Below are 26219 nucleotides of genomic sequence, written 5' to 3' on the forward strand. Positions count from 1 at the left end.
TACAAAAAAAGGTGAGTCTTTGTCAGGAAGCCTAAGAGTAGGTCTCAATTAAAATGTTAATTTTTTTTTCCTCATCCTTCCTGTTGTAAGAGTTTTGGACTAGAATGAAGGTAGTACCACTACACTGACCATTCGATTAGGAGTTGTCCTGGCTTGGCAGTAATTGACTTGTGAGATTTGTTGGGAAAGTCATGCGTCCCTGTGCATCAGGTCACGTCTGAAAATGACATTTTCCACAGCAGCCTGGTATGGAGCAACTGAGCCCAAGGAAACCTGGGCTCTGCTCAGGTCTGGCTTGGCTATAAGCTTTTTTAATTCTGAACGAGTCACTTCACCTCTTGTTCAGTTTCCTTGTTTTTAAAATAGGGGGTTGATCATAACTTTTTTCAGCATTTCAGTACTAAAAATTCTATTCAAAAAAGATACTGTGAGGCCGGGCGCGGTGGCTCAAGCCTGTAATCCCAGCACTTTGGGAGGCCGAGACGGGCGGATCACGAGGTCAGGAGATCGAGACCATCCTGGCTAACACGGTGAAACCCCGTCTCTACTAAAAAATACAAAAAACTAGCCGGGCGAGGTGGCGGGCGCCTGTAGTCCCAGCTACTCGGGAGGCTGAGGCAGGAGAATGGCGTAAACCCGGGAGGCGGAGCTTGCAGTGAGCTGAGATCCGGCCACAGCACTCCAGCCCGGGCGACAGAGCAAGACTCCGTCTCAAAAAAAAAAAAAAAGATACTGTGATATTAGTATCTTAAACAGCCATGATGTGTCAAATATCTGCTATTCACAGACCCTGGACAAATTATTATTTGTTTAGTCAGTGTAACAATGAAATAACACCAAAACCTGTCCTGTTTTCAGTATGCTACTTTGCTTCTGTATGCACATAAAGTGTACTGAATACTTGTCAAGACAAATGCTACAGCCTATAACAAGTTAATATAAACTAGAGAATTGTGTTTATTTGTATGAACTAGGGCTGTTTCTTTGAGTTTACTGGGAGAAAGAACCTGAGTTTCAATCAGATACAGATTAATAATTTACATAAGAGACACTCGATCTTGGACTAGCGTCACTTCTCAGCCTCAGTTTCTTCATCTGTGAAATGGACACACTGGTCGTAATGCCCATGCAATGGGCCTGCTGTGCTTGTCAGGGTGCTTAGTCAAAGCAGCTGGCAGAGTCCCGAGCACAGGGTAGATACTTAAGGAATCTTAGTTTCCTTTCTCTGCCTAAAACAATGCTTAATTTAATGTCATAGATTTGTTCTATTAAGAGAGAATTATTCGGCCGGGTGCAGTGGCTCACGCCTGTAATCCCAGCACTTTAGGAGGCCGAGGTGGGCGGATCATGAGGTCAGGAGATTGAGACCATCCTGGTGAACACAGTGAAACCCTGTCTCTACTAAAAATACAAAAAATTACCCGGGAGTGGTGGGCAGCGCCTGTGGTCTCAGCTACTCGGGAGTCTGAGGCAGGAGAATGGCGTGAACCCGGGAGGCAGAGCTTGCAGTGAGCTGAGATCGCGCCACTGCACTCCAGCCTGGGCAACAGAGCAAGACTCCATCTAAAAAAAAAAAAAAAGAATTATTCATTGTTTTAAATAAATTTCTCATATACCCAAATTTTCCATTGGCTTTTATAATAAAACTAGAAATATCTTTCCCTGGAGGAAAATTACTAATAGAGAAAAGTTCAGTGGAAACATTTAAAACCTATATTGCCTATATAAATTTGGTATAATCATTATGTATTAATTATATAAATTAAGTTATACTTGAAAAAACAATCACAGACAGAGGATTAAGATAAATAGCAGGGCACAGTGAGCACAGGTGGACGCAGGAGCATTCTGACTTCTGGGAGGGTCGTTCCTACCTGACGTTAACACTGTGCCCCTCCCTCATTCTGAGTATTAGCTTAGGCATGAAGGAATAAGACATGGTCCCTTTCTTCAAGGAACTTGCAGCCTAGTGCAGGAGTCAGCAAAGTTTTTCTAAAAAGGGCCATATAGTAAATATTTTTGGCTTTGCAGGTCATGTGGGCTCTGTCTCAGTTGTTCAACTCTGCTGCTGTAGTGCAGAATCCGTTGCAAATGAATATATGAATGAAGGAGCACCACTGTGTGTCAATAAAATTTTACTTACAAACACAGACAGCAGGTCTGTGTTTGGCCTGTGGGCTACAGATTGCTGCCCCCTGAGCTAGTGGAAGAAAGACTTGTAAACAGGCAATTATGGTATATTGTAAGAACAGTCTACGTGTTTATCATGAGTACAGGATGCTTCAGAGGCACAGAGAAGAAGTTCCTGATCCGGTCTTGGGAGAGGATACCCCTCAATGGAGTTTATTAAACTTTATAGAAATATAGAAGCATTTTCATTTGTACATTTGTAATTTTGTACCCCTTTCCCTTTTCACTTGGTTGTGTGCTTGCAAAAGTAATATGTGTTGCTTGAAAGAAAAAATGCATGCAGTACAGAGAATCAGCCATACTTTGACCGACAGGTGATATACAATGTTAAATCATTTTGGTTTTGGTGAGGTTTGTCCTTTAAAGCAGGCATCAAGCCAGAAAAGTTGGGGTGGGAGAATGAGGGTGTTGTGGGACTGGGGCACAGAAGAGCAACGTGGGCCAAGGGCATGGAGGCTCTGGGGAGCTGTGAGCACTTTGGCAAGGCTGCGTCATGGCAGGGGTTGGGGCAGGGGGTAGTGATGAGAGAGGTAGGTGGAGGGCAGCCACCCCTGGCTCTCTTCCAGAATTGATGGCAGCCAGTTTGCAAATGGGAAGAATAGAAGGTGACAGGTGACTCTAGCCATAAAGGGAATGTAACAGGGTCCTGTTACAACAAGGCCATAGCCTGCAGCTGTGGGAAGCCACTGAGGCATTTGTTTTCAGCAGGTGGAAGATGACTTTCCTTCACCCTCCAAGTTCTCTCCAGGATGGATCACCTGGGTCCTTACAGTCTTCTCATTTCAAGGATCCCCTGAGGCTCCTAGCAGAAGCTCCCCACCCCTGGCTGTCTTCCGGAGTTGGTGGGGACATCTGAAATGTTGATGCTAGCTACAGTCCAGCTCTGATGACGCACTGTGTTATACTAGAAAATACCCTCCAGCAACACTTGAAACAACTTTTGAATTTCTCAAGCTAATGGTCTTCAAGTTATGTCTTATAAATGAGTGTGCTGGAAGCCTGTGCGCCGACTTCTTGCAGGGCATTCATAGCTGCTCCCTTTTGATGCTTAGGGATCTGTGGGGTTCCTTCCTTCCTCCCTCCCTGCATTCCTCCCCACTTCCTCCTTCCTTTTTAACTTACAGAGCTTACTCTTCATTTCCGTTCTTAGAGGTAGTTGATGAGGGCTGTTAGTAAAATACACACTGCAGAATTTGGAAAGACTCTTCAAGGTTTTCGTAGCTAAAAGGGCATTGCTTATTAATTATCTCCACTGCTTTGTGGGTATCTATTCGGCTTCCCCAAATGCTACTGGGGCCCTGCACAAAAAGAGTAAGAACGTTCAATAATGCAAACCTCTGCTCAGAATGATACACCTTCTTATTTCCTTCAAGAAAAAGTAAAACAAAGAAAGAAAAGTGACTCATGGTATTTTTTCCTCAGAGATAATCCTACACCTCACTGAGGATGTGTTCAGGTGGTAATTTGTTCTGTTTTTCAAGTTCTACATCTCTAACCCTTTAAAAATGGTCAAATTCAGTGTGAACCAGGAAAGCCCCAGTGTCAGTAAATGAAGCAGTTTCTGTTTCTCTCCCACCGGGAAGGCTGCACTGTGCAGAAGAGGAGCGGGCAGTAGAGTTGTCATTTGAAGAAAAAAAGAAAAAAATAAATTATTGCTTAAGGGTTCGAATGAATCTAGAATTACTACATTACTCATTAAAATGGGACTACGTGAAGTGTAAGAAACTTTACGGTGTGGCTCCAGGGGGGTTTCCTTAGAGAGGCTCAGAATGCAGGTCTGCGAGAGTTGGGGTGTATCTTCCATCTAGCAGGAATGGTTTGCAATCGATTTTTGCCCCAGCTATTCCCCTCAACGTGCCATGGTTATTATTTTAGCATTAAGGTAGAAAAAAAGGAAAGATGAGGAGCAATTTGAGCAGCAATTAATAATAATAATAAAAAACAGAGAAACAAAATTGAAAAGAAAAAAAATTCCCCGGAGTACCCAAGGATGTTCATGATGTCATTCAAGGAAGCTTGCGACGATGCCAACTCTAATTGGCCGTTGTGTTGGCTACTGTTGACAGCAAACCTCCTAAAACTGGAGGATGAGCTTAGAGGCAAAAAGCAGAGAGTAATTTGAGGTTTTCAAGTCATGCAGTATATCTTGAGTTTTGATGGAATCTTTTAGGGAAAAAAAAAATCTGTCAACTGTTAGATTAAAAAAACTGAAAAACACATTTAGGTAGCAGAGGCTGTGTAAATGTTGAGAAACGAATTGTAGCGAATGTGCTTCATCAGCCTGGCTTGTGGAGGGTGTTTCTTTTGTCCGTCTGTGACTCATCTTCCAGGATGGACTCCGCATGTGTGTTCTTGCCATTTCTATTGTCTACAGTTAAGAAGTGCAAAGCACAGCACATCCATGGTATATAAAACACTGGTTCATGAGAGGCTGCTGAAACTCTATTTTAGAGGGGGAAATGCTGACTCTACATTTCTCTAAATTCCTGCGACCCAGTCAGGAACTTTGTTTTACTTAAAGCTTTTGAAGTTTTAAGCAGTTACTGTCCTCTTTGTAGGGCTGAACAGAAATATTTTCTTTTATCTCAACTGACACTGCTCAGCTTTAGAACAGACAGTGCGCACAGCGATTGGTAAAACCCTCGTGGTTTGCTGATAGAACAATTTCAAATGGGGATCTCCACTACAAAAGATGAAACTTGGGGGAAAATTGTCATTCACTTCCCTAAAAAACACTTTTCGCTTTAGTCAGTACGCATTAACATGCATAACCTTCAGGCTGTGAAGACATGGTTTGTTCCCAGCCACTTTCAAAATAAGCTTCTTCTAGGCCTGATTTATAGGATTGTCTTAAAATACGTGTTTCCGAGAAGGCGAAAAGGTTTTTCCTTTGTTGGTTTGTTGTTTAATGATTTTGTCTTTGCCTCCCCACTGTCACTACCACTGTGGGAGTTTACATTATTTTTCCCTACATTTTTTTTCTGTCACTTGAGGGCTTGTAGATTCATCGTAGAAAATTTGGAAAAGTCAAGAAAAGTATAAAGTTGAAAATAAAACTCAGTCTTATTTCTACTCTTTAGAGATAGTCACTTTAAAATATTTTGGAATATCTTCTTTTAACCTGCCCTGCCTGTATAAACATCTCTTCTAGTCACCGTTTTTCCATTCTGAAGCTTTGTCATACAATTATATCATGAGCATTTTCCTCAATCATTCATTTTCAAAGGTGACATTTTTAATGATGCTGTGGTGTCATTGACATTTAGTCAGGTTCTCAACTTTTGCTCTTATAAGTTACAAACAGTGAAAATCATTGCACAGGGACCTTTGTGTGTGTCTCTGGTAATTTACTTGAGATAAAGTTCCAGGAAAGGGAATTGCTGGGATAAAGAGTGGGCTCCATTTAAAGTAATGTGCTGCGTATTGCCAAGTTGTCTTCCAGTAAAACAGTGCCTGGTTTCTGCTCCTTGTATAGGTTTATACCTCTTTGTTTCTCCTGCATCTTTAGAAATTTGTTTTAAATTTTCTTTTTGAAGAACAATATTGCCTTTCCTTTTTTTATTTTTATTTTTATTTTTTTTGAGACAGTGTCTCGTTCTGTCGCCCAGGCTGGAGTGCAGTGGTGCAATCCTGACTCACTGCAGCTTCTGTCTTCCAGGTTCAAGGAATTCTCGTGCCTTAGGCTCCTGAGTAGCTGGGATTACAGGCACGCACCACCACACCCAGCAAATTTTTGTGTTTTTAGTACAGGATTTCACCATATTGGCCAGGCTGGTCTAGAACTCCTGACCTCAAGTGATCCTCCCGCCTTGGCCTCCAAAAGTGCTGAGATTATAGGTGTGGGCCACTGCACCCGGCTGTCTTCATTTTCGTTCGTGAAATCAAACATTTCTCAAGTGTTTATTTGTGTTTCATATTTGGTTAATCATCTGGGCGCTAACTCAATTTCTGGTTGCAGTATTGGTGTATATTGATATGTAAGTGGATATATATTACAAATTTAGGTCTTTATAATTTTGCTTATTGTATTTTTGATGTGTAGATTTTAAAAATAGTAATTAATAGTAAAGTAGTAATCGTTAAACTATTACAAAATCTACCAGTTGTTTCCTTATGTAGTTTTTCCTCCTTAGTTTTTCTCTGTAGAGATTTTATCTTCACTTCAAAATTAAAGAAGCAATCTATTTGCTTCCAATTTTTTTATGTTCTTGTTTTACTTATCATAGAATTCATTACCGTGGAAAACAAGATTGTTTTCTTTATCTGCCATTTATTTTCCATCTTCTTTAGAAATTTTCTGAGTTTCCTTGATGACTATTTCTCCACTCTGACAAGTCAAGCAATTATTCCCTTCAAAATAATATTAATGGTATTTTCTTTAGCTTATCCTTAAACTATACAGGTCCAAAAACAGTCTACCAGATTTTCTCTGACTCCGCAGTTTTGTTTTGTTTTTTTCTTATTTTGCCAGAACACAGAGCAACTAACGTGTGTAAAACGTAGACACACTCTGGAGTCATTTGTCTTACCGCTTAGTCATGGCTCAGAAGCATCCCATGGCATCATCATGAATGTCCCTGGTCTTGGAAGAATGACAAAGCAAGCAAGCCTAAGATTACGAAATGGGGCCGTGACTTTAGTGCTTTTATGATCTTGTTAAACCTGCTGATGAGGTGTTAACAAGGTTAATTAAAGGATGCTTTTCATTGTTCTCTAGGGAATGGATTTGAGGGCGATTGGAGTTAATGCAGGGAGACTCTTGTATTAGTTCAGGAGAGGGAGGAGAGCTGGTGACTTTTCCTTACCTTGTCTGCCTACCCCCTGCAAATTCCATCCCAAGGAAATTTGACCAGAGAACAAGGTTCAATTTGCAAATAACAGAAGCCATTCTGGTATTTCAGGAGATAGGGACTGAATCCAGGGAATAGTGCTTACTGAGTTGCTAGAGCAACTGTGAACGGGCCTCTGGAAGGATTCCTGGAAGAACTCTGGAGAGCTAGTCTGTCCGGGGAACTGTGCCTCCATTAGGAGGCTGAAGAATTAGAAAGTCACTGTTCCAGCCACTGGTTCCAAGGTCACACCTCCTTAGCCACCTCCAGAACTGTTGGCTCCCAGACCAGCCAACTCTTGCCAGGTCTGACCAGCAAAATGGATGTCTCCCTTCCTCCCCTCTTAACTCTCTTCCTAACTCAAGTCATCCGGAAATTAGAACAAGGTTGCACACTGGAAGTTATTTTGGGGTGTGCACATGATTGGCAGGACCAAAATCACATTTGAAACCGTAGGTGCACCAGAATCTGGAAGTATTGTTTTTGGCCTTCCAGCTCACACTCTAGGAGCACACACCAGAAGGAGACTGGAATCACATGACATGAGTGAGCGCCTACCCCATCCCTATAAATCGGGGTGTCTGTGGGGGCAATGGAGCATGGATGGTATGTTCAGGACATATTTGAAAGGTAAAACCTGCTGGAATTGATGATTGATTTGATGGGGAGGAAAGTGACAAGGGTAATGTCAGAGACAAAACCTGTTATATTAAGTTCTGGTTTTGTACTTTTTAAAACATTACTCCTGTTGTATATTTTTTTAATCTGAAAAATTATAAATTGCTTTTTTTTTTTTTTTTTTTTGAGGTGGAGTCTCGCTCTGTCCCCCAGGCTGGAGTGCAGTGGCCGGATCTCAGCTCACTGCAAACTCCGCCTCCCAGGTTCACGCCATTCTCCTGCCTCAGCCTCCCGAGTAGCTGGGACTACAGGCGCCCGCCACCTCGTCTGGCTAGTTTTTTGTAATTTTTAGTAGAGACGGGGGTGTCACCGTGTTAGCCAGGATGGTTTCGATCTCCTGACCTCGTGATCCACCCGTCTCGGGCTCCCAAAGTGCTGGGATTACAGGCTTGAGCCACCGCGCCTGGCCTATAAATTGCTTTAAACATTGCTTACCCAACTGGTCAGTGAAATGACCAGCTGCCATATCTTATCTAGAGCAACGTGAACACATTTCAAGAGCCAGGTGACCTCAAAGCTTCCTCATACTTCTCAAATTCTTTAGGAGATTATACTGTGTCTGAACACATTTTCTTTTCCCGGTACATTTTTGTCAATACCAGAAGTAGAAGTCAAACAAGGGTGTCGGCGCCATGGGTTCCCCCAGCCCCACCCTACCCTGCTAAACGTCGGTGACTCCAGGATGGCAAGGGTGGCGTTGCAGGCGGATCCCCAAGCATGAGTAACCCTTATCATGGTAAACTTACTGGGCCTGGGAATCCAGTTGGTTTACTTGTTGCTTCAGATATGCTGTCTATTCTTGTGCCTAGTTCAGGAGGGTTTAAGGCAGCAGGTGACTGCCTCGCCCTGGGTTTCCTGCTCCCCTCCCCAGGGGCAAGCCCACAGGCTGGGAACTGTGGAGCCAGCCATACTTTTCACCACGCTTCCTCTCCCTACCAGCCGTGTGAGTGGCCCAGTCTCCCTCCACTGTCTTCGTTTCCCACTGTGGCACTGTTAATGGATAGGGCTGACCACTGAACATCTTATTAGCTAGCACCTTAATAGGGTCGTGGCTGCAGAGGCCAGGTCTGGTCATTGCTCAGGTGGCTGAACTCACAACAGTATTGGCAATTTCCTCCAGTCCCCTGAATGCTTTATTAAATTTTCTTCTGCCTCCTGGCCATCTCACAGAAGCATAATATACTCATTTGCATCCTTTAACCTCAAGTAAACTCATCAATGGGGAGTCTTGGTGGAGACATGAAAGCATTTCAAATGACTCCCTGCCATTGAGACAGCAGCTGGTACCCTTCTTCCTGGCAGCAACCTGGGGTCGGGACGTGTTCCTCTCCTACTGAGACTGTGCCCAGCCGAGGCTCCCAAAGACATGATGCAACTGGGAGATGAGTGGTTACAGGTGCTCTGAGCACCTCCCCGCCAGAGTGTGTAAACCAAGCTGGAAAAACAGTGTGCGGCCACTGTGATTTATGAAGCTGTCACTCACATTTTAAGGCAAAACCTGCATTCCTGAAGTTAGAAATAGTTGCGTGGTGAAAGGTTTTTATTATCAAAAATACATTTTTTCCTAGAAACAGCGTACGTATGTGGATGTTCTTTTTCCAGGCTTGCCTGCAAAAGCCCACTTAACTCATCACCTAGCTGTACAGCCCTGCATTTGCAGGGCCGAGCAGCAGCCGCCAGTCTTTTGCGTGGTTCCCACAGCGTTTTCGCTTCTCCCTGCTCTTGGGAGTTGTTTGAACACCAGCCCAAGACAGTGAAGCTCATTCATTGCCTTCAAAATGGCAGGGCAGCGTCAGCGAGTAGTTCTGAGTTGCGGGGCAGGCTTGCTGAACCACACTGCTGTGCTTACCTGCGGGAGCTTTCATCCAGTGGGCGTGGGATGGGGCCCAAGAACTTGCCTTTCCTAACTAGTCCCCAGGTGGTGCTAATGCTGCTGGTCCCTAGAGTGCAGTTTGAGGACCACTGGAGCAATCATGGAAGGAAGTTAACCCTGTAAGGAGCTCGTGTGTCTGAATTCTTAATAAGAATCTGTGCAACCAGCAGTGCCCTGCTCCCCAAATTCATGAATAAACCCTGACAACAGCAAATTCCAAGCCGTCTTTTATTGACGAGGCCCTCGTGCGGTCTGTGCCTACATTCCCATCTTGCCTTTCTTCCGGGGCCTGGCGTTGCAAATCACTCTGGAAGCAGATGGGGTAGAAAAAGAAGTCACCCTCCTCAAGTCTCTGGAAAGCCATACCTGTGTCAGGGGCATCGGCGAGCCAGTGTGTGTCCCAAGGAGTCCAGGGCAGAAGTGGGGACATTGTGACAGACAGTGCTTTTCTACTTATCCCCGCCAGGCACCTTTCCTTGCATCCACTGACACAGAGTGTGGCTTTTCCTGAATTTTAGGGAAGCTAAGAACCACAGCTGTGGCCTCAGGGGCCTCGATAAGGCTCTGGAAGTCTGGAAACATGGGGCAGGGCCTGAGCTTACAGCGCTCTCTAAGGATCCTCTGTGCTGCAGTCTGGGGTGCATAGAGACAAGGGGCCGGGGAGACATCTAAGAAGACAGAACTAGGATCAGGGGTCAGCCCACCACCTTCCATGCGCCTGCCCCCCTCCAGTCCTGCCTCTGCTCCCAGAACACCTCCCGCTCTGGCATTCCCAAACGCATTGGCGTGCATTTCTTCAGCTGCTTCCCCGCACCACCCCACCCCCATCTCCACTGACCTGGAGTTGTGGGTCCAGAACCGGAAGCTTCGTCCACTTCTTTGCAGCAGAAGCAGGGCATCTAGACCCCCAGCTCTGCGTCTCCATGACCTGGCCAGCGGAGACCCTGCTTATTTGCCCCTCTGGCCCAGATGCAAGCTGCATGTGGATTTGAGTCCACACTTGGACACGCATCACTTAGAGGGAACAAACAGGGGTTTCTCTCCTGATTCTGCTAGTGGAGAAAAGAAAAATGAGAATATTTTTTGTATTTTTCTTATCAAACAGTACAATAGTCCGAATGTTGTATTTACTAATTGACCAGCTTTCTCGCCAAGTAGAGCAGATGGCTTTAGAGGGAAAATAGGAAAACGCAAGGGACATTTCCAAGGGCAAAATAGAATGTTTATATTTCATATTTACATTTAACTACATGTAATTATAGTTCAAGTTCATATTTCAACATTCACTACTAATGCTCGCCTTTATTTTTAAGACTCCTCGTAAAGTTTGGGGAATGTTTTGGGATGAAAAGTTACTTTTAACCTCCTCATGTCATCGCCATGCCCCTGCAGAAAGTTGTCAGGGTCTCCCAGCCCCTGGGCACTCGGAGCAGCTCTTCATGGTGAGGGACCACTGGGTCCTCAGGGATGTCTGGTCTCCGTCACTGCCCACCTCTGCCTCAGTTTACATTTCCCATGTTGGTTGGGACAGAAGAACACATATCCCCGACTTCCTGCATCATTCTGTGCAGACTTAAATCTGTCCCAGACTAAAATGTTCCATTTCCTTTTGTGGGCAAATTATATGTCTCATTGGATTTTCAAAAATGTGGAAGAGACTCTGAATGGCGTGTGTGGCATGGTACTGGCAACGGTGCCATGGTCCCTAGAGGGTTATTATATTGCCCTTGTAATTGAGTACGACGAGCTCTGTGTATGTTTCTCTCTGATTTATTTTCTATTTGCCCCTCTCTAGTGGGATCTTGTGTGTGATAATGCCTGGAAGGTCCATATCGCTAAGTTCTCCTTACTGGTTGGATTAATCTTTGGCTACCTAATAACTGGATGCATTGCTGACTGGTGAGTACCAACGTGCCCGCCGCACGAACCTTTGGAGGCCACAGCACGCCTTTGCTGGCTAAAGAAAAGTAGTCAGTGTTAGCTTACCGTGGCTGTCTTTTCCTAGTGCCAGAGCAGAAGACCAAAGCTGCCACGTGGAGAATGCAGAGCTCAGAGAAATGGCCCATGCATGTAGCAGATCATTTGGAAGTGTGAATTTAAATTCAAAGCAATTCTCTAGCTTCTAGAATCTAGCAAAACCAGCCTGCAGCCCCATCTACCTCTAACCTTTGATGTTTAGTTAGAGCTTGAAGACTTATGTGCAGGGCTCCAGGGGGTGGATGCACTAAGGGGCGGATGCAGAAGATGCATTAAAAAATAGGGGATGGGGAGCTAAAGACCCTTCCCCCATGCAAACTGAATGAGTCAGGCAGTGCTAATTAGCACCTCTGAATGCCATACAAATTTTAGAGAGGGACAGTCCTTGGCTTGGCCAGGAGATGCCTCTGTGGGGTCTGCGAGGATCTGCACCTTGAGTGATAAAGACCATTTGGGTAGCACACATGGGCTCTGTGGGCAGGGGAGGGTGGTGGCCAGAGGTGAGAACGCATATGCTTTGTGTGGGTAGGAGAGGAAGTCCGGGTTCCTGGAGCAAGGCAAGCAGTTCAGGATGAAGGGATGAGGTTGGTAGGACAGAGGTCTGCAGGTAAAGCTGGCAGCAGAGACAGTAATAATGGTAACTTTAGCAGCTGAAAGATTACCATGTAGCAGGCACTGTGTTAAGTAGTTCCATACATTAACATCTCCTTACAACACCCCTAACAGGAGATGTTATTATTACCTGTGTTTTACAGTTTGAAAAGCACAGAAGTGTAAGTCAAATCTCCAAGTTCACTCAGCTTAAAGCTGGAGGGCCAGGACTTGAAACTCAGCCATGTGGCCTCAGAGCCTGCCCCTCCACCAGGGTACTGCAGCGCGTTTATTTAAGGCATTCTGTGGTCACAGGGGCAGCAGCGGTGATGTGTCTAAGCAGGGAGGCAATTGCACAATGTTGACAGGTTTTTCAAGTAGCGGGATTGCTCAGGAGAGAGGCGTAGTGTAACTGTCTCCCCAGCTTACATTCTTTTATCTTTTTATCTTTAAAGGATTCTTTTGTGTGTGTATGTGTGTGTGTGTGCGTGTGAATTGGGACTTCTTGGCCTTGATGAAATAAGGGCCCAGAGTGATATGGAACAGATTCTATAGGTTCTGTGACCTCTGCACCTCAGTTAACTGAGAATGCTGGCCAAGGCAAGTGCCTGGGTGGACAGCAGCAGCGGGTCACATTACACATGTGGAAAATTTCTTCCAAAACCTAGCGTCTATTTGGGAGTTCCTTGAGCTGACATGTAATGTGATTTCCTGTGTGCTTGACATCTGCCTCATCATCATTTGCAAGTGCTTCTCATGGACACGTTCTCTGTGGACAGCAACAGAGAAGCAGTCAGTGACCTCTGGAGACCTACGCAGGGACGCAGGGAACCCCTTGGGGGCTTTCTTTGGTAGAGGCAACACAGGGTTTATTTTTTAAACCGAATACTTGAGTTCATAGGTTTCTAGTGTGAGGTATATTGGTCTAAAATATACCATTTCCCAGAAATCTACATTGAAATAGGTTAGAAAAATATACTAATATAATCCATGTCACTGTCTTTCTAAAAAATGCAGACTTGACTGGGGTTTTAGTGTCTTTATTCAATAAATGATTTAATAGAAAAGTAAAAATCGACTTTTATGGATGAACCAGTCTGTCATAGTTTAAGTTGTTTCAAGGTTGTTTTCTTAACTTTCTTCTTGGACACACACACGTGTGGTGTGGCCTCCCTGATCACACACCAGGCCTGAGGACAAAAGAGTGTGGGTCTTGCTCTTAGAGTAACCAGAAGTCTGACATCGCAAACCATTTCTCTGCAATTGCTTTTCTGAGGGTCCTCCTCAGATGGGCAAGATTGAGGGGGTGCCCTGGGAATCAGGGACAGGCTGCCTGAGTGGTAGTTTTGAACACTTTGAGTGGGCTTCCCTTTCAGTTTGAAAGCTTGGTATTTTCCAACCCCGTTTTCTGGCATTTTAACTCCCTGCCTGAGCCTTGCTTAAAAGGAAATAAACCCATGTAAAGGGAACTCCAGACCTCTCGGCTGTGGGCCCTGTTTCATGGCTGCAGGGGAAGTGGATCAAGTCATACAATAGGCTTCCTGGGGCTGCAGTCAGCATTTAGTAACATTTAAGTAGTACACTTCTTTATTTAAAAAGTTACTGATTCTGACACCAAGTTTTGTCTGGGGATGTTCACTGGGTATTGGTATAGAATCTGCTAGCTCAGGTGGGTAGGAGGGCCGATGGCCAGTGGCCCCAGGGATGTGCTCCCTTCTTTGCTGTGTTTGTCACTGCAGCAGCCCTCTGCCTCCTTCCCCAGCCCGCCCTGGGATGCTGGCCAGTATGAGCTTCCCCAGAGGACCCCTTGCCTGCCAGCTCCTGGCCGAGTGTGGCCAGCGGGGAGCACCAGCTGTAGATCCTCAGGGGAGAGGAGAATGAGGTCAGGCACTTTTATGCCCAGCTTGCTCTCTGCCAGGCTGGAGGGGCCAGCCCCCTCCTGTCCATGACCTCCACACAGCACCTCTTTCTCTCTGGGGCCAGGACCATCCTTCCCCTACTCCCGGCTGCCGAGGGCCGCAAGGTCCAACACCATCTCTTGTGGGTTCCCTCTCAGCTTGTTCACTCTTCTGTAAATAATCCCTTTATTAAAATCTCCTCCAGTCACTTCATTTGAGTGAGACCTCTGTTCCCTGTTGAGACCCTGTGTCAGTTCTCTGTGGCTACTGTTACAAATCACTACATGCTTGGTGGCTTCCACAACCCAAATGAATGATCTTACCGTTCTGCAGTTCACAAGTCCAACAAAGGTCTGACTGGTCTAAAGTCAGGGTGTCAGCAGGGCCGCTTTCCTTTTTACAAGATCTAGGAGACCATCTGCTTCCCTGCTTTTTCTAGCTTCTAAGGGCCACCTGCATTCCATGGCTCATGGCCCCATCCTCCATCTTCAGAGCCAGCAATGTCAAGTCAAGTCCTTCTCACACCACTACCTCTCTGGTCCCCTGGAGCCAGGGGAGGTTTTCCTTGTCATTAGATTGGACCTACCTGGAAAGTCACCTCATCTCAGGGTCCTTAAGTTTAATCTCATCTTCAGAATTCCTTTTGCCATGAAAGGTAAAATACTCACAGGTTCTGAGGATTAGGACATGGACAGATTTGGGGACCATTGTTCTGCCCACCACAGATCCTAAGTGACAAAGTCCTCTGCATTACAGACAAGGACTGTGGCTTTATCAGTCCTCTCTGAGAGGGTTCTGCCCTGGGAGCCAGTTTCTAGGAAGACTGTCCATACTTGTAACTAACATGTGTTGAATGCTTGCTGAGGCATTTGTTCATATCCACTCCTGTCGACAACATTATGAAGTAAACATTAATTGGCCCTTACCAAAGGGAACTCCAGGCTCATTTGAACAAGCCCGGCCTTACTCCGGATCACATAGTTCAGAAGTGCTGATCCTGGATTCAGAACCAGCACACCCTGGCTTCAGAGACCGTGTTTGCCCTGTAGACCTTGATAAGTTTTACTTGTTGATTTTAGCAACCATTTTTTGGGAGGCAGGGACTTAGAATGGTTGCTACACGCTTAAAAAAGTCAAACATCTTTTCTAAAATATCAGAACAGAGCAAACATTGTTTGGTAGGCACCAGCGATATAGAAATGCAGGAAGGAATGAGCACTAAAACATTTCATTATTTATTTTGTGCCAGGCATTGCATCTGTGCCCATCAGCCCCCCAGTGAAGGATCTTAACACTCCACAACGTGGGATGCTTATCCCCATTTCGTAGACCAGGGAAGTCAAGCGTAATGCAAGATGTTAGAGTTAGTTCATTTTTCTTCATTTTAGGAGAATGACTAAAGCTGTATTTTAAGTTTATTTTTGTAAATGAGTTAGATTTGGATGAAATCAGTTCACAGTCTTTCCTTGTAAGGGCTTCCTGACCCCAGCACTGGACAAGGGAAAGTAATGGCTAAAATCTCTAGGTGAGATTATTAACTTACGTCGAGCTCCTAGCCTTGGCCTTGTTTCAGTAAACCAAAGTGACCGATGGGAATGGTTAGAACTAAAAGTTCTGAGTGTAATTTCATCCTGTTGTTCCTTTCTCTGTATTTTCTTAAAATTACATCTATCTCTGTAGGGTAAGGCCATGCCTTACCTTTTTTTTTTTTTTTTTTTAACAGTTTTATTGACATATAATTTGCATCCCATAAAACCCACCCATTTTAAGTGCACAATTGAATGAGTTTTAGTATATTTGCAGAGTTGTACAGCCATCACCACACTCTGAATGTAACACATTCCCATCCCCTCAAAGGATGATAGAAACATCACCCCCTAGTCCTGGACAACCACAAATCTACTTTCTGTTTCTGTATATTTGTCTTTTCTGGACATTTTACTTGCATGTAGATGCCTTGTAATAAACACATCTGGGACAGTTCGAACCCTCAGCTACCCTTTGTGGTATTGGGGACACTAGGACTGGATTTTTCCCCCTTTTTTCTCCTGGCAAATAGCATCCACTCTGCCTCCATTTCTCTGAGTTATCCTTTAGACCAAGCCAATCGTGTTTGATGGAGAGTTATTGTTGCCACTTTATTTCTAATTGGTTAATGAAGGAAAGATGGAAAGTTAGCATGGGGCCACAGGAACTGGTGACTTTCCCATTCTTGTGGACCACCCTCTGCTGTCCTCCCAGGCACTCTAGAAGCACATCGCCCCCTAGTGGTCACTGATCTGAAACTGGCCAGCTCCGGGACCCACAAATTGAGGGTATCTGTGGCCCTTTCCAGAGAACCATCGCAGCCTGGACTCCCTACCTCAGTCCAGCCAAGGGACTGGGCTGTCAGCTCACTGTCAGGTCACTGGGCATTTAAAGTTCACGCTATCTTACCTTAGTGTGTGATCCCTTAAACATTACTTCTCGTCTCGTAGCTGAAACAAATTGGCAGATGGCTTGGCCCTAGCTCGGATAGGCTGTGTGTAGGATCAGGTATCTGACTTAGTTAACAACCTGGGGAGAGGAAACAAAGCCTCTTTGCTTGGTGACCATGTTGACTTTTGATCCAATCCCAAAGGTCAACGATTTCTCAAGACTTTTTATGCGGGGTGTATCAAGGTTCCTGTTTGGAAAGTTATTAATTTTGTTCCTCTTGCCTTGAATTATATCACTATACACTCAGAAATAGACCCAGCAACAGGAATTGGGCTCAAGTGTGAATTCTCTTACTCTGTAGTTGGTTGATCCCTGCTCCCTTAGCTCGAGAATTAGGGAGTTGGGCTAAATCTCCCTTTCTACCCCTAGTAGTCTAGGATCTAGTGAAGTGGGTACAGATGGCACAGGACTTTTTGCCCAGTACTCATTCAGCATATATTGAGTACCTGCTGGACACTGGGTTTCAGCATCTGGCATCACTGTCTTGTTTCACAATGATTCCTAACTTTTTCCCTCTCCATATGCAGGGTCGGCCGGCGGCCTGTGCTGCTGTTTTCCATCATCTTCATTCTGATCTTTGGACTGACTGTGGCACTGTCAGTGAATGTGACAATGTTCAGCACACTCAGGTTCTTTGAAGGATTTTGCCTGGCTGGAATAATTCTCACCTTGTATGCATTACGTAAGTAGGAGCCTTCATGACTAGTCTTGAAAGAATTTAGCAAAAGTATGATTGCCTGGGAGGTTCTGGGGAAGATACTATGCATGCCGCTCGTTTGGGATGGCAGTTTTGTGGAAACACAAACACTAAAGGCCTCAAGTGTTGTGAAAGAGGCTTTTCAGGTGATGCCGTGAAACGTTTCACTCAAACCTGATCTCCAACTCGGGCTCAGTGCACATCAAAGGACACGGGAGGTTGCGTCGTTGCTTGGAGAAGTGGCGATCGGTTCTTTCCTGATATGGAGAGGCTTTGGCTTTTCTCCAGAATTTTCTGCATTGATATTCCATATGCTTCTATCTGGTGCATAATTGGGTATCCATACAGAATCCAAATTTTCCACATTCTCATGTCCACAGATGTGACCTTAAGTTGTCTGGAACTGAAACCTAAGCATTGGCACTGGAAAAGTAAATGGCAAAATTTGGTAGTTTTGGTCTTTTTAGGAGGATGAGGCATTTCTTTCATTGATCTATCTTGTTTGTTGGCTGTATTAACTCTGCTGAATATAGTCAGGTTTCACTTATTTGTAGGTGGTGTTTGCTAGAACACAACCACAAACCCATAGGGCGAAGAAGAGTTTTAGGCATGGATATTTTACTTATTTGCTGGCTTTATACTTTTAGTCACTTTGTGGAAAGATCTGTTGGAAATACTGTAAGATTTACCCTATATTTTGTCTTTTTCTCTTTCTTTGACAACATGCATGAGTCAGATATAGATTAAGTAGCAATTTCTAGTATGACAAAATAAGAATAATTCTAATTCTTTTAAATTTGCATTTTAAATACTTCTTTTAGATAGCTAAAATTTTTGTTCCACTAGAAATGTAATCAATTCAGGACATAGTTTTATTGTCACAGGAAGGAGCAGACACAGAAAAAGGCTACCGGTATATTCTTCTAGGTTCATAGTTGGCTGTTTTGTCATCAACGTTTAACTGAATTGTAGTTTCTTAAAAATCACCTTTTCCAGTTTACTTGCATTTATCTTCGAACTCTTGTTTCTTGGGAAGTTCTTTAGGAAGATATGAATGACAAGATGAGTGGGCCTGGGTGATGGTGGTTGGGGACTTTGTTTCTTTGAATAAATAATGTGAGTATTGGGCTTGAATCTCCCCAGGCAAAATGCCTGTGCCATTGTCTATGGCCCTGACCCCTGTCAGTCTGTGCAGAGGGACAGGTCTAAGTACTTGTCTGCAGAAGCCTCCTGGTCCTGCCCTCAGGCAGTGCCTTGGCCCACATGTGTGCAGGTGTGCCGGGAGCGTTGCTCCAGGCAGCCGTCCTTGCCAGGCTTCCATTCTCACAGGGGGAAGGCAATCCAGTCCTCTCATATGAATGACCATCAAAGGGGACAGCTCTGCACTGGGACAAAATGGAATAGCTGTGCTTCAGGAGCTCTGCAGAGAGGATAACCTCAGTCTTGCCACCCCCAGGCAAGAGAGTATTCATGGGAAATTGCCTTACCGCAAATATGGTGTATTGGTTTTATCTTGCATGCCAACTACGAATGACCACTAATGACTGGCTGAAGCTGCCAGAGAACGGGGAGAAGACTTCTGAGATGACTTTGGGGCTCAGCAGAAGAGAACACCTTGATCCATTAGCCATGTCTGATAGTGGCAAGGAAGGAGGGTAGGGAAGGGCTACCTGTGTAACTGGCATTTGCCATCTGGAGAGACTATCCGTGAATGAGGCCAGACCAGGTTTCCACCTCACATATTCATAGAATTGTTTTACTGACTTGCACTGTGACATCATGCCATTGACCTCTGAAGCCAATTGCTATGTTTACTATAAAATATAACGTTGAAGATGTGTTTTCACTAGATTACATAGTGAGCTCTTTATAGCAGAAAGTTCTCTTCCACTTCAGAACCGTACAAAGAATGTACTTACCCTAGGAGATTGCTTTGCTCCAGTCTCCTAGGCACAGAATCATATAACCCAGGGGTTAGCAAACTTTTTCCATGTGGGAAATTTTTCAGGCTTTGCAGGCCACATGGTCTGTGTCACAGCTACTCAACTCTGCCGTTGTAGCCTGAAAGCAGCCATAAAGAATATGTAAATGAGCAGGTGTGGCTGTGTTCTAATAAAACTTTATCTATAGAAACAGATGGTGGGCCAAATTTGGCCAGTGGGCCATAATTTTTCAACCACTGATGTACATATTTGTGTGCGGGCCTGATAACGCAGGCTTTAAATTCTGGCCTCTCTCCTAGTTTCATCTTAACTTCCCTACTTTAATTTCTGCTTTGTCCCATTTTTTTCTTTCTCCATAATTTGTGTTATTTTGTGTGTATCTTGTTAGTATAAGCAGCCTTAGGTTTTTTCCTGCAGTAAAGCAGGGCGTAAATAAATGGTCATGTTTTCTCGGATTGGGACCACAAATTAAACAAACATCATGACAGATGCCATTGCAGTGAAAATGTCCCAAGTATCAACAAGTCATTGACCCACTGTTAGACCTAATAAAGTATGTGGGGTTACACAACTAAACTAAACTAAACCAAAGGGCTGTGAATAATGACTTGGAGTTTATTGAGATAATATTTAAACAATGATAATTTGGGAGAGTTGGTTAAGAGATGGCAAAAGAGCAAAGCTTCAGAGAGAATAATCAGAAGGAAATAAAGGGAGAATTTAAAAAGGAAATAGTCATAAAGGGCAGGTGGGCTTGTGGTAGGATATGGTTGGGATGACTCATGTCTGCACATGTGGCAGTCTTGGGAGAAGGCAGAGGCTGGTGGCAAGAAGTTAAGACAAGAACTCCCAGTCAATAAAGCTGAGTCAATAAAGCAGAGTCACTGAATATCCAAATTAATGTACTTGCTAGCATTTCATACACAGTAGTATTTATGCCTAGGTAATGCTTGGTAATTTGTTTTGCTTGAAGAAAGTTATTGATAAGCCAGGTCACAGGGTTGAAGTACTTCTTGACTCTAAAGGGAAGTTTGAAACTTTGATTTTTAAAGTTTTAAATAAAGCATTGATTATTTGGAAGTTACATTTGTAATGGCCCCAACTTCTTTTCTTCCTCCAACCATAAGGTTTTTATCTCACTTAATGCATTTGCTGGAAAGGCCTGTGCTTTCTCAGAACAGAACTGGATGGCATTCTTTTTTTGGTCTTGCAGGTACTTGGCAATGTAAGTAGGGAAAGTAATGATTTTTGCAGTTTTAGGTTCTTGTGTGGCTTGCCGTAAGGGTGGACTCTTCATTTGAGAAATGCTGCTGACTTGTGGGAGTTTTCTGCTTTATTCGCAAAGCTGCTGAAGGTTTTTCTAAAGTACATTCCAGTTAAATACTCTACACTTTATGTTTGCTTCCCTTAAGTCGCCAAAGGGAGATGTGGTTGTGTAATTAGTACATAAAATAGAGATTACTGGCATCTTCCTAAGGAGTGTTTGCATGGAAGCAGAGTGCACGTTGGCAAGAGCAAGAGAGAACAAGCCAAGCTCAGTGGATTTCCCAGGCACAGTAGTGGCCTTTAAGACGTTTGTGAGACACTGAACTCATTTCTAAATACATTTGGGCTGGATCAGTGGCCTCTGGACACACACACACACACACACACACACACACACACAGGCAGTCAAAAAACTGACTTAGCAAGGCAAAGGGCATGGACCAAGAAAAGAAGCAATAGATCACATTTTCCTATTTGTTTATGAAAATACAGTCTTATTTTCAGCCTAAAGAAATGGGCACTTCTCAGCACAGGCGGATGCGATTTGTTGTGGTATGCATCCTTTTCCTAACCAGGATCCATAATATCACAGACAAGGTAATATAGCACTGTGAAGAATGTGCTTTCTTCAAATGGAGCCATGAGAGATGATGGTTTTTTTAAGTTGATTTGATGTTGGATGTAGTAAGTTCTGTGAGAGAGAATTTTTTTTAATAAAAAATACTGTTTTAAAATGTCTCTTCTAACTTGATCTCTGCCTTTTCCCTCTCCACTTCTAACTGCCTCCCCCAACTGCACTTTCCCAGTTTGAAATCATGAGCAATAACTTTTGCTGAGAGACCAAACCTTAGTTACTGTGGGCAAATGAAAGGTTTTTTTTTTTTCCCCCTAACAATGAGCGATTTTCTTGAAAAAGTCTCTCAAAGATGTTCTTATTATAATAACCCTCCTTAAACCTAGACAGCCTAAATAATTGGATAAATGTTACACAAGATCAAGGAGCAACCAGAAATTTCACAGCGACTCAGTTACTGATTACTTTGCAAAAGTAGAAAGCAAGTCTTGACTTAACTGGTAATAGACTCAGAGTTTGAGTTTGCTCTGGGCGGGGTGCTGGTCCCTTTTTCACATGACGCTAATGGTTTTAGACACTTACAGAAGTCATTGAGTAATTTCTAATGTGCTGGTGTTGGATGGCTTTTTCTTTCTCACTATCCCATGTATTTTTATGCTTTGATATTTCCCTGAACTAATATTGCTTGCAACATATTTCAGTCAACAGGATCGTTAAGCGTCAGCACTATGCTATATATGTTTAAAAAAAAAAATGGACTGAACCAAATGGCTCCATGGAGTGGGTTGTCGAAGTGTGGAATGAAGAGAATGGAGATTGCCGATGTCAACTAGAAATGGCTTCAGCTACTTTGTGGGCTTCTGGGGAGCAAACATTTGCTCTGAGTTTGGTTGAAGGGAAAGTTTCACATGAATATGTGCTCAGTCATCTCTTTCTCTCTACCCGGTTTCCCCATCTTCACATACGTGGGCCTTCCCAGTAGCAGCAAGTTCTCAGGGCAAAAAGACCTTCTCCCGGTAGGACCAACTCCATTCACAAGGCTTTTTCCACCAAGGAAATGGGTCAGAGTTTACCGAAGGCTTTTGACGAACTTTTTTTTTTTTTTTTTTTTTTGAGACGGAGTCTCGCTCTGTCGCCCAGGCTGGAGTGCAGTGGTCGGATCTCAGCTCACTGCAAGCTCCGCCTCCCGGGTTCCCGCCATTCTCCTGCCTCAGCCTCCCGAGTAGCTGGGACTACAGGTGCCGCCACCTCGCCGGGCTAGTTTTTTGTATTTTTGGTAGAGACGGAGTTTCACTATGTTCGCCAGGATGGTCTCGATCTCCTGACCTCATGATCCGCCTGCCTTGGCCTCCCAAAGTGCTGGGATTACAGGCATGAGCCAGCGTACCCGGCTAACAAATCTTTTTTTTTTTTTTTTTTTAATCTTCAAAGGAATTTTGGTTTTACTGAGATTCCGTTGGGCACAACCGGGAAATCGGAGCAGATTGAGTTCTTTCCATTGGTCATTTTCTTCACTGGAAACACGGTACTAACCCTGTAGGCAAACTGCGAAAAGCAAAGGAATAAATTTCTAAGCAAAAAGTAACAGCATTTGCTCTGTACCCTACAGTCTGCCCTGTCCCACCTCTGAGCAGTCAGAGCCTCTGGCCTCACTGCGGGGTAAGTAAGAATTGAAGCGTCTGGTGAGGCAGCTCCAGCCCTGGGAAGGCGAGGAGGCTGCAGTGCCCAGTTAGGCAGGGCCACTGGTCATGGGTCTGAGCCTGGAGGGTGAGCCATCCAGCAGGGAGCCACAACTTGCCACTGAAGACTGATTTTTCTCACAGTTGTGCCAGTCCTTCAAATAAAAATGTGCTCAGGCCTTTCTGTCTGTCTCTACCTATATGTTAGCCAAAACCTGGACTTTTCTTTCTATAGACATTTCTCTGGAATAAACGCAAATGTCTCTAGGGCATGTAAGGATATGTCATCTCACCTGCATATTAAAAATGGAAATATGAGGACAGAGAAAGAATAAGCGGCCAGTGGCATCACTGAGACCCATCTGCCTAGTCTTCTGTCCAGAAGTCTGTGCAAGAAAACATGTAACTGTTGCCTAAATGTACAGATAAGCTTTCCAGTGCACATATCTTTTAGTGTTTTGAATTTGGTGAAGGCAGATCTATGTCCAAATCAGAGGAAAATAGTAGCAAATATTCAGAGATATCTGGGCATTTTAAAATTAGAGTATTTGGATGCTTTTCCCTCCAGGGGAGGTTGTTCTTAAACTGTGCATCAAAACCTTACGGACCAGGTTTTTTCCAGACTGGAATGTTAGTAGTGTGTCTGTGCTTCATTTGAAACAAAGCTGTTCAGTACTCTAAAAGAGGAACTAAAAAGATCTGGAAATCAGGAGATCTGAGCTGGACTGCAGACTCCACAGTTGACTGACAGTGACCGTGACAGATTGTGAGATCTCTCTGAGCTTGTGTCTCCATCTCTATAAAGTAAGGGGATCAGATTTTAAACCATGTTTTGTGTAGCTGTGCCATCCCTTCCTGGAATAACTCATGGAGAAAACGAATGGAAAACAAAACACATGGAAAACTATTGAGCTCCAATGTAACTTCCAGTTTTAGAACTCTATGACTTTTGAATTCTTAGCTTAGCCTTTAGGCTTCCTCAATGTTGAAGATTTCTTGGGGTGGAAGCGGGGGCAGTGAAACCCGGGGTCCTTCCTCTTACCCCCTCCAGATGTGCCGGTCTCAAGTTCACACTAGTAACTAGAGTTGTTGGACTTCCATCCTTCCTCACTGTGTGGCTGCTGCACCAGTGCAACTCTACAAAGGTGAGCTGGGAAGAGATGCTGTGATAGGGTAAGATTAATGGTTAACAGCTTCCCTTTCCCCAGGTTCCAGACCCTGCCCTCACATCAACGACCTTGCCCTTGCTGGCCCCTGCTGGGAAATCCTTTCCTGCTTGCTCCATTCGCCTCTCTTACCACATGTTTGCTAGCTGGAATCCTGTTACACTCCCTGGGAGTTTTTTTTTTTTTTTTTTCACACCTGGACAGACAGAATGGGACCTGAAGCTAAAAGCTGAGTCGACCAGAAAAGAGTGTTCAGGAATGTAAGAGAGCAATATTGGGCTGAATTTGTTTTGTTTTGTGTTCTTAAAAGCAAATTAAAAGAGGAAATAAATCAGTCACCTTGAAAATAAGTAAAAACAAAAACAAAAACCATTAGGCTTCTTGAAAACATCCAAATGTATCTGGTGGGAAGCAAACATGACTGGTTTGCCAAGACTTGCTGTTAGTGAAAAGACAGACTCTTGGCTGAGAGCACAGAGAGAAATACAACTCAAATGGTGCAGAGCCATGAAAGTTGGTTGTCAATAACTGTTTCTCAAATCAGTGCATCCTGCCAGATAAGCTCTGCTACAAAGAGTTTTAGTTTTTCATGACCTGCTTGGAAGCACAATTTTCTCCTTTGCTGATTTGCTCCATGAACATGTGAGGACCTGTCGGGTGCCAGGGGGTGGACAGTTAGTTCCTTGATTACGTACTAAACCCTCGCCATCGTTGAGTGTTGAGGACACAGAGGCTCACTCAGAGTTTAGTGAGTGAAGAGGCAGGGACACACCCTGCTGGGACGGTGGGCACCAGAGGAGACTCCTGAGCTGTGAGTTCTTCGGGGTCAGGGAGAATAGGTGCTTGCTATCTTCAGTGGGTACTTAGATCCTGGAAGAGCCTAGTGCACTCTGGGTAGTGCGGGTGATTGAGGTTGGCTGGAGCCTAGTGCACTCTGGGTGATGTGGGTGATTGGGGTGGGCTGGAGCCTAGTGCGCTCTGGGTAGTGTGGATGATTGGGTTGGGCTGGAGCCTAGTGCACTCTGCATAGTATGGATGATTGGGGTTGGCTGGGGCCTAGTGCACTCTGGGTAGTGTGGGTGATTGGGGCTTAGCTGGAGCCTAGTGCACTCTGGGTAGTGTGGGTGATTGGGGTTGACTGGGGCCTAGTGCACTCTGGGTAGTGTGGGTAATTGGGGTTGGCTAGAATCTAAATTATGAGTAACAAAGCCAAGGAAGAAGGACGGAACAACACACACAGACCTGTCCTCCATGACATTAAGGCAGTGGCAGGCCACTGAAGGATCTCAATTGAGAAAGAGAAGCCTTCAGATGAATGTTTTGGAGGAATGTCTCGGGCTGCAGTGTGAGCAGGCTAAAGAGGAAAAGAAGGCCAAGCTAGCAGCTGGGAGGCTGCTGTGATAGGGAGGCAAGGAAGAAGAGCCTGAATGAGGGTTGTGGCCATGGGGCAGGAAAGACTCTGAGGAGGCAGAACCGCAGCCTCAATGACTGAAGAATGGGGAGAAGGGTGAAGGAGTACCAGGGGACTTGCCTGGATACCTGGAGAGAGGGGATTTTTCTCCGAATGGTGAGACAAGGGATTCGGCCCAAGCAGTCTATTCTGATTCTAAATCCTGTAGAGTTTGAAGCTACTGACCACTCCCTTCCTCCCATGAGTCTGCCAGGGGAACATGATGACTTCTGTGTCAGACCTGGTAAGCTGGTGGAGACTTAGGGCATCTGAGAGGATTGATTTGCCAGGAGGTTTGTTATTCAGAAGTTCAGGAGCAAGGCCCCTGTGTCCTCAGGATGAAGGTAGCAACTAAAGGCTACCAGAGCTGAGCTCACCCAAGGGCTCTGTAGCTGAGCAACAAATGGGTGGAGCAGAAGAACCAGTGGAGAGAGACAGGGAGGAACCGGCCCTGTGGTCAGTGGAAAGTCAGACCAGGCCGGTTTCCAGGGAGCCAAGGAAGGGGCTGACAGCAGAGTCAAGTGATGTGGGACATTGAAAAATGTCTTTTGGGCATAGCAAAGATTGCCCAGTATGTCAGAGGTAAGTGTGGCAAAGCGACTTTAATTCCATGTAGTGATTAATGTAATGTGAATTATTTCAAGTATAGGTTTTAATTTGTGTATGCCCCAGAGAAGCACTGTCTTGTCCTATGCCAAGTATTTTAGAAAGTTACTTTTTTTTTTTTTTTTTTTTTGTGGTAAAAAAGGCATTTTATTCCATTTTACCTTTTCACCTTTTTTTTTTTTTTTTTTCTTTTTTGAGATGGAATCTCACTCTGTCACCCAGGCTGGAGTGCAGTGGCACAGTCTCGGTGCACTACAACCTCCATCTCCCAGGTTCAAGTGATTCTCCTGCCTCAGCCTCCCAAGTGACTGGGACTACAGGCGC

The 26219-nt window shown here is 44.5% G+C and overlaps 1 protein-coding gene across 2 annotated transcripts in view; it reads left to right on the top strand.

Annotated features, from left to right (window-relative positions):
* Window positions 1-26219, top strand: part of SLC22A23 (solute carrier family 22 member 23) — a 183799-nt gene that overhangs the window by 29337 nt on the left and 128243 nt on the right. For both annotated transcript variants that reach the window (XM_023221087.2, XM_023221088.2), the window contains exons 2-3: window positions 11366-11469; window positions 17042-17196. In XM_023221087.2, the coding sequence (XP_023076855.1) occupies window positions 11366-11469; window positions 17042-17196 (259 nt within the window). The remainder of the gene's footprint in view (window positions 1-11365; window positions 11470-17041; window positions 17197-26219) is intronic.

This window comes from Piliocolobus tephrosceles, chromosome 5 (genome assembly GCF_002776525.5).
Source record: "Piliocolobus tephrosceles isolate RC106 chromosome 5, ASM277652v3, whole genome shotgun sequence".
NCBI classification, from domain to species: Eukaryota; Metazoa; Chordata; class Mammalia; order Primates; family Cercopithecidae; genus Piliocolobus; species Piliocolobus tephrosceles.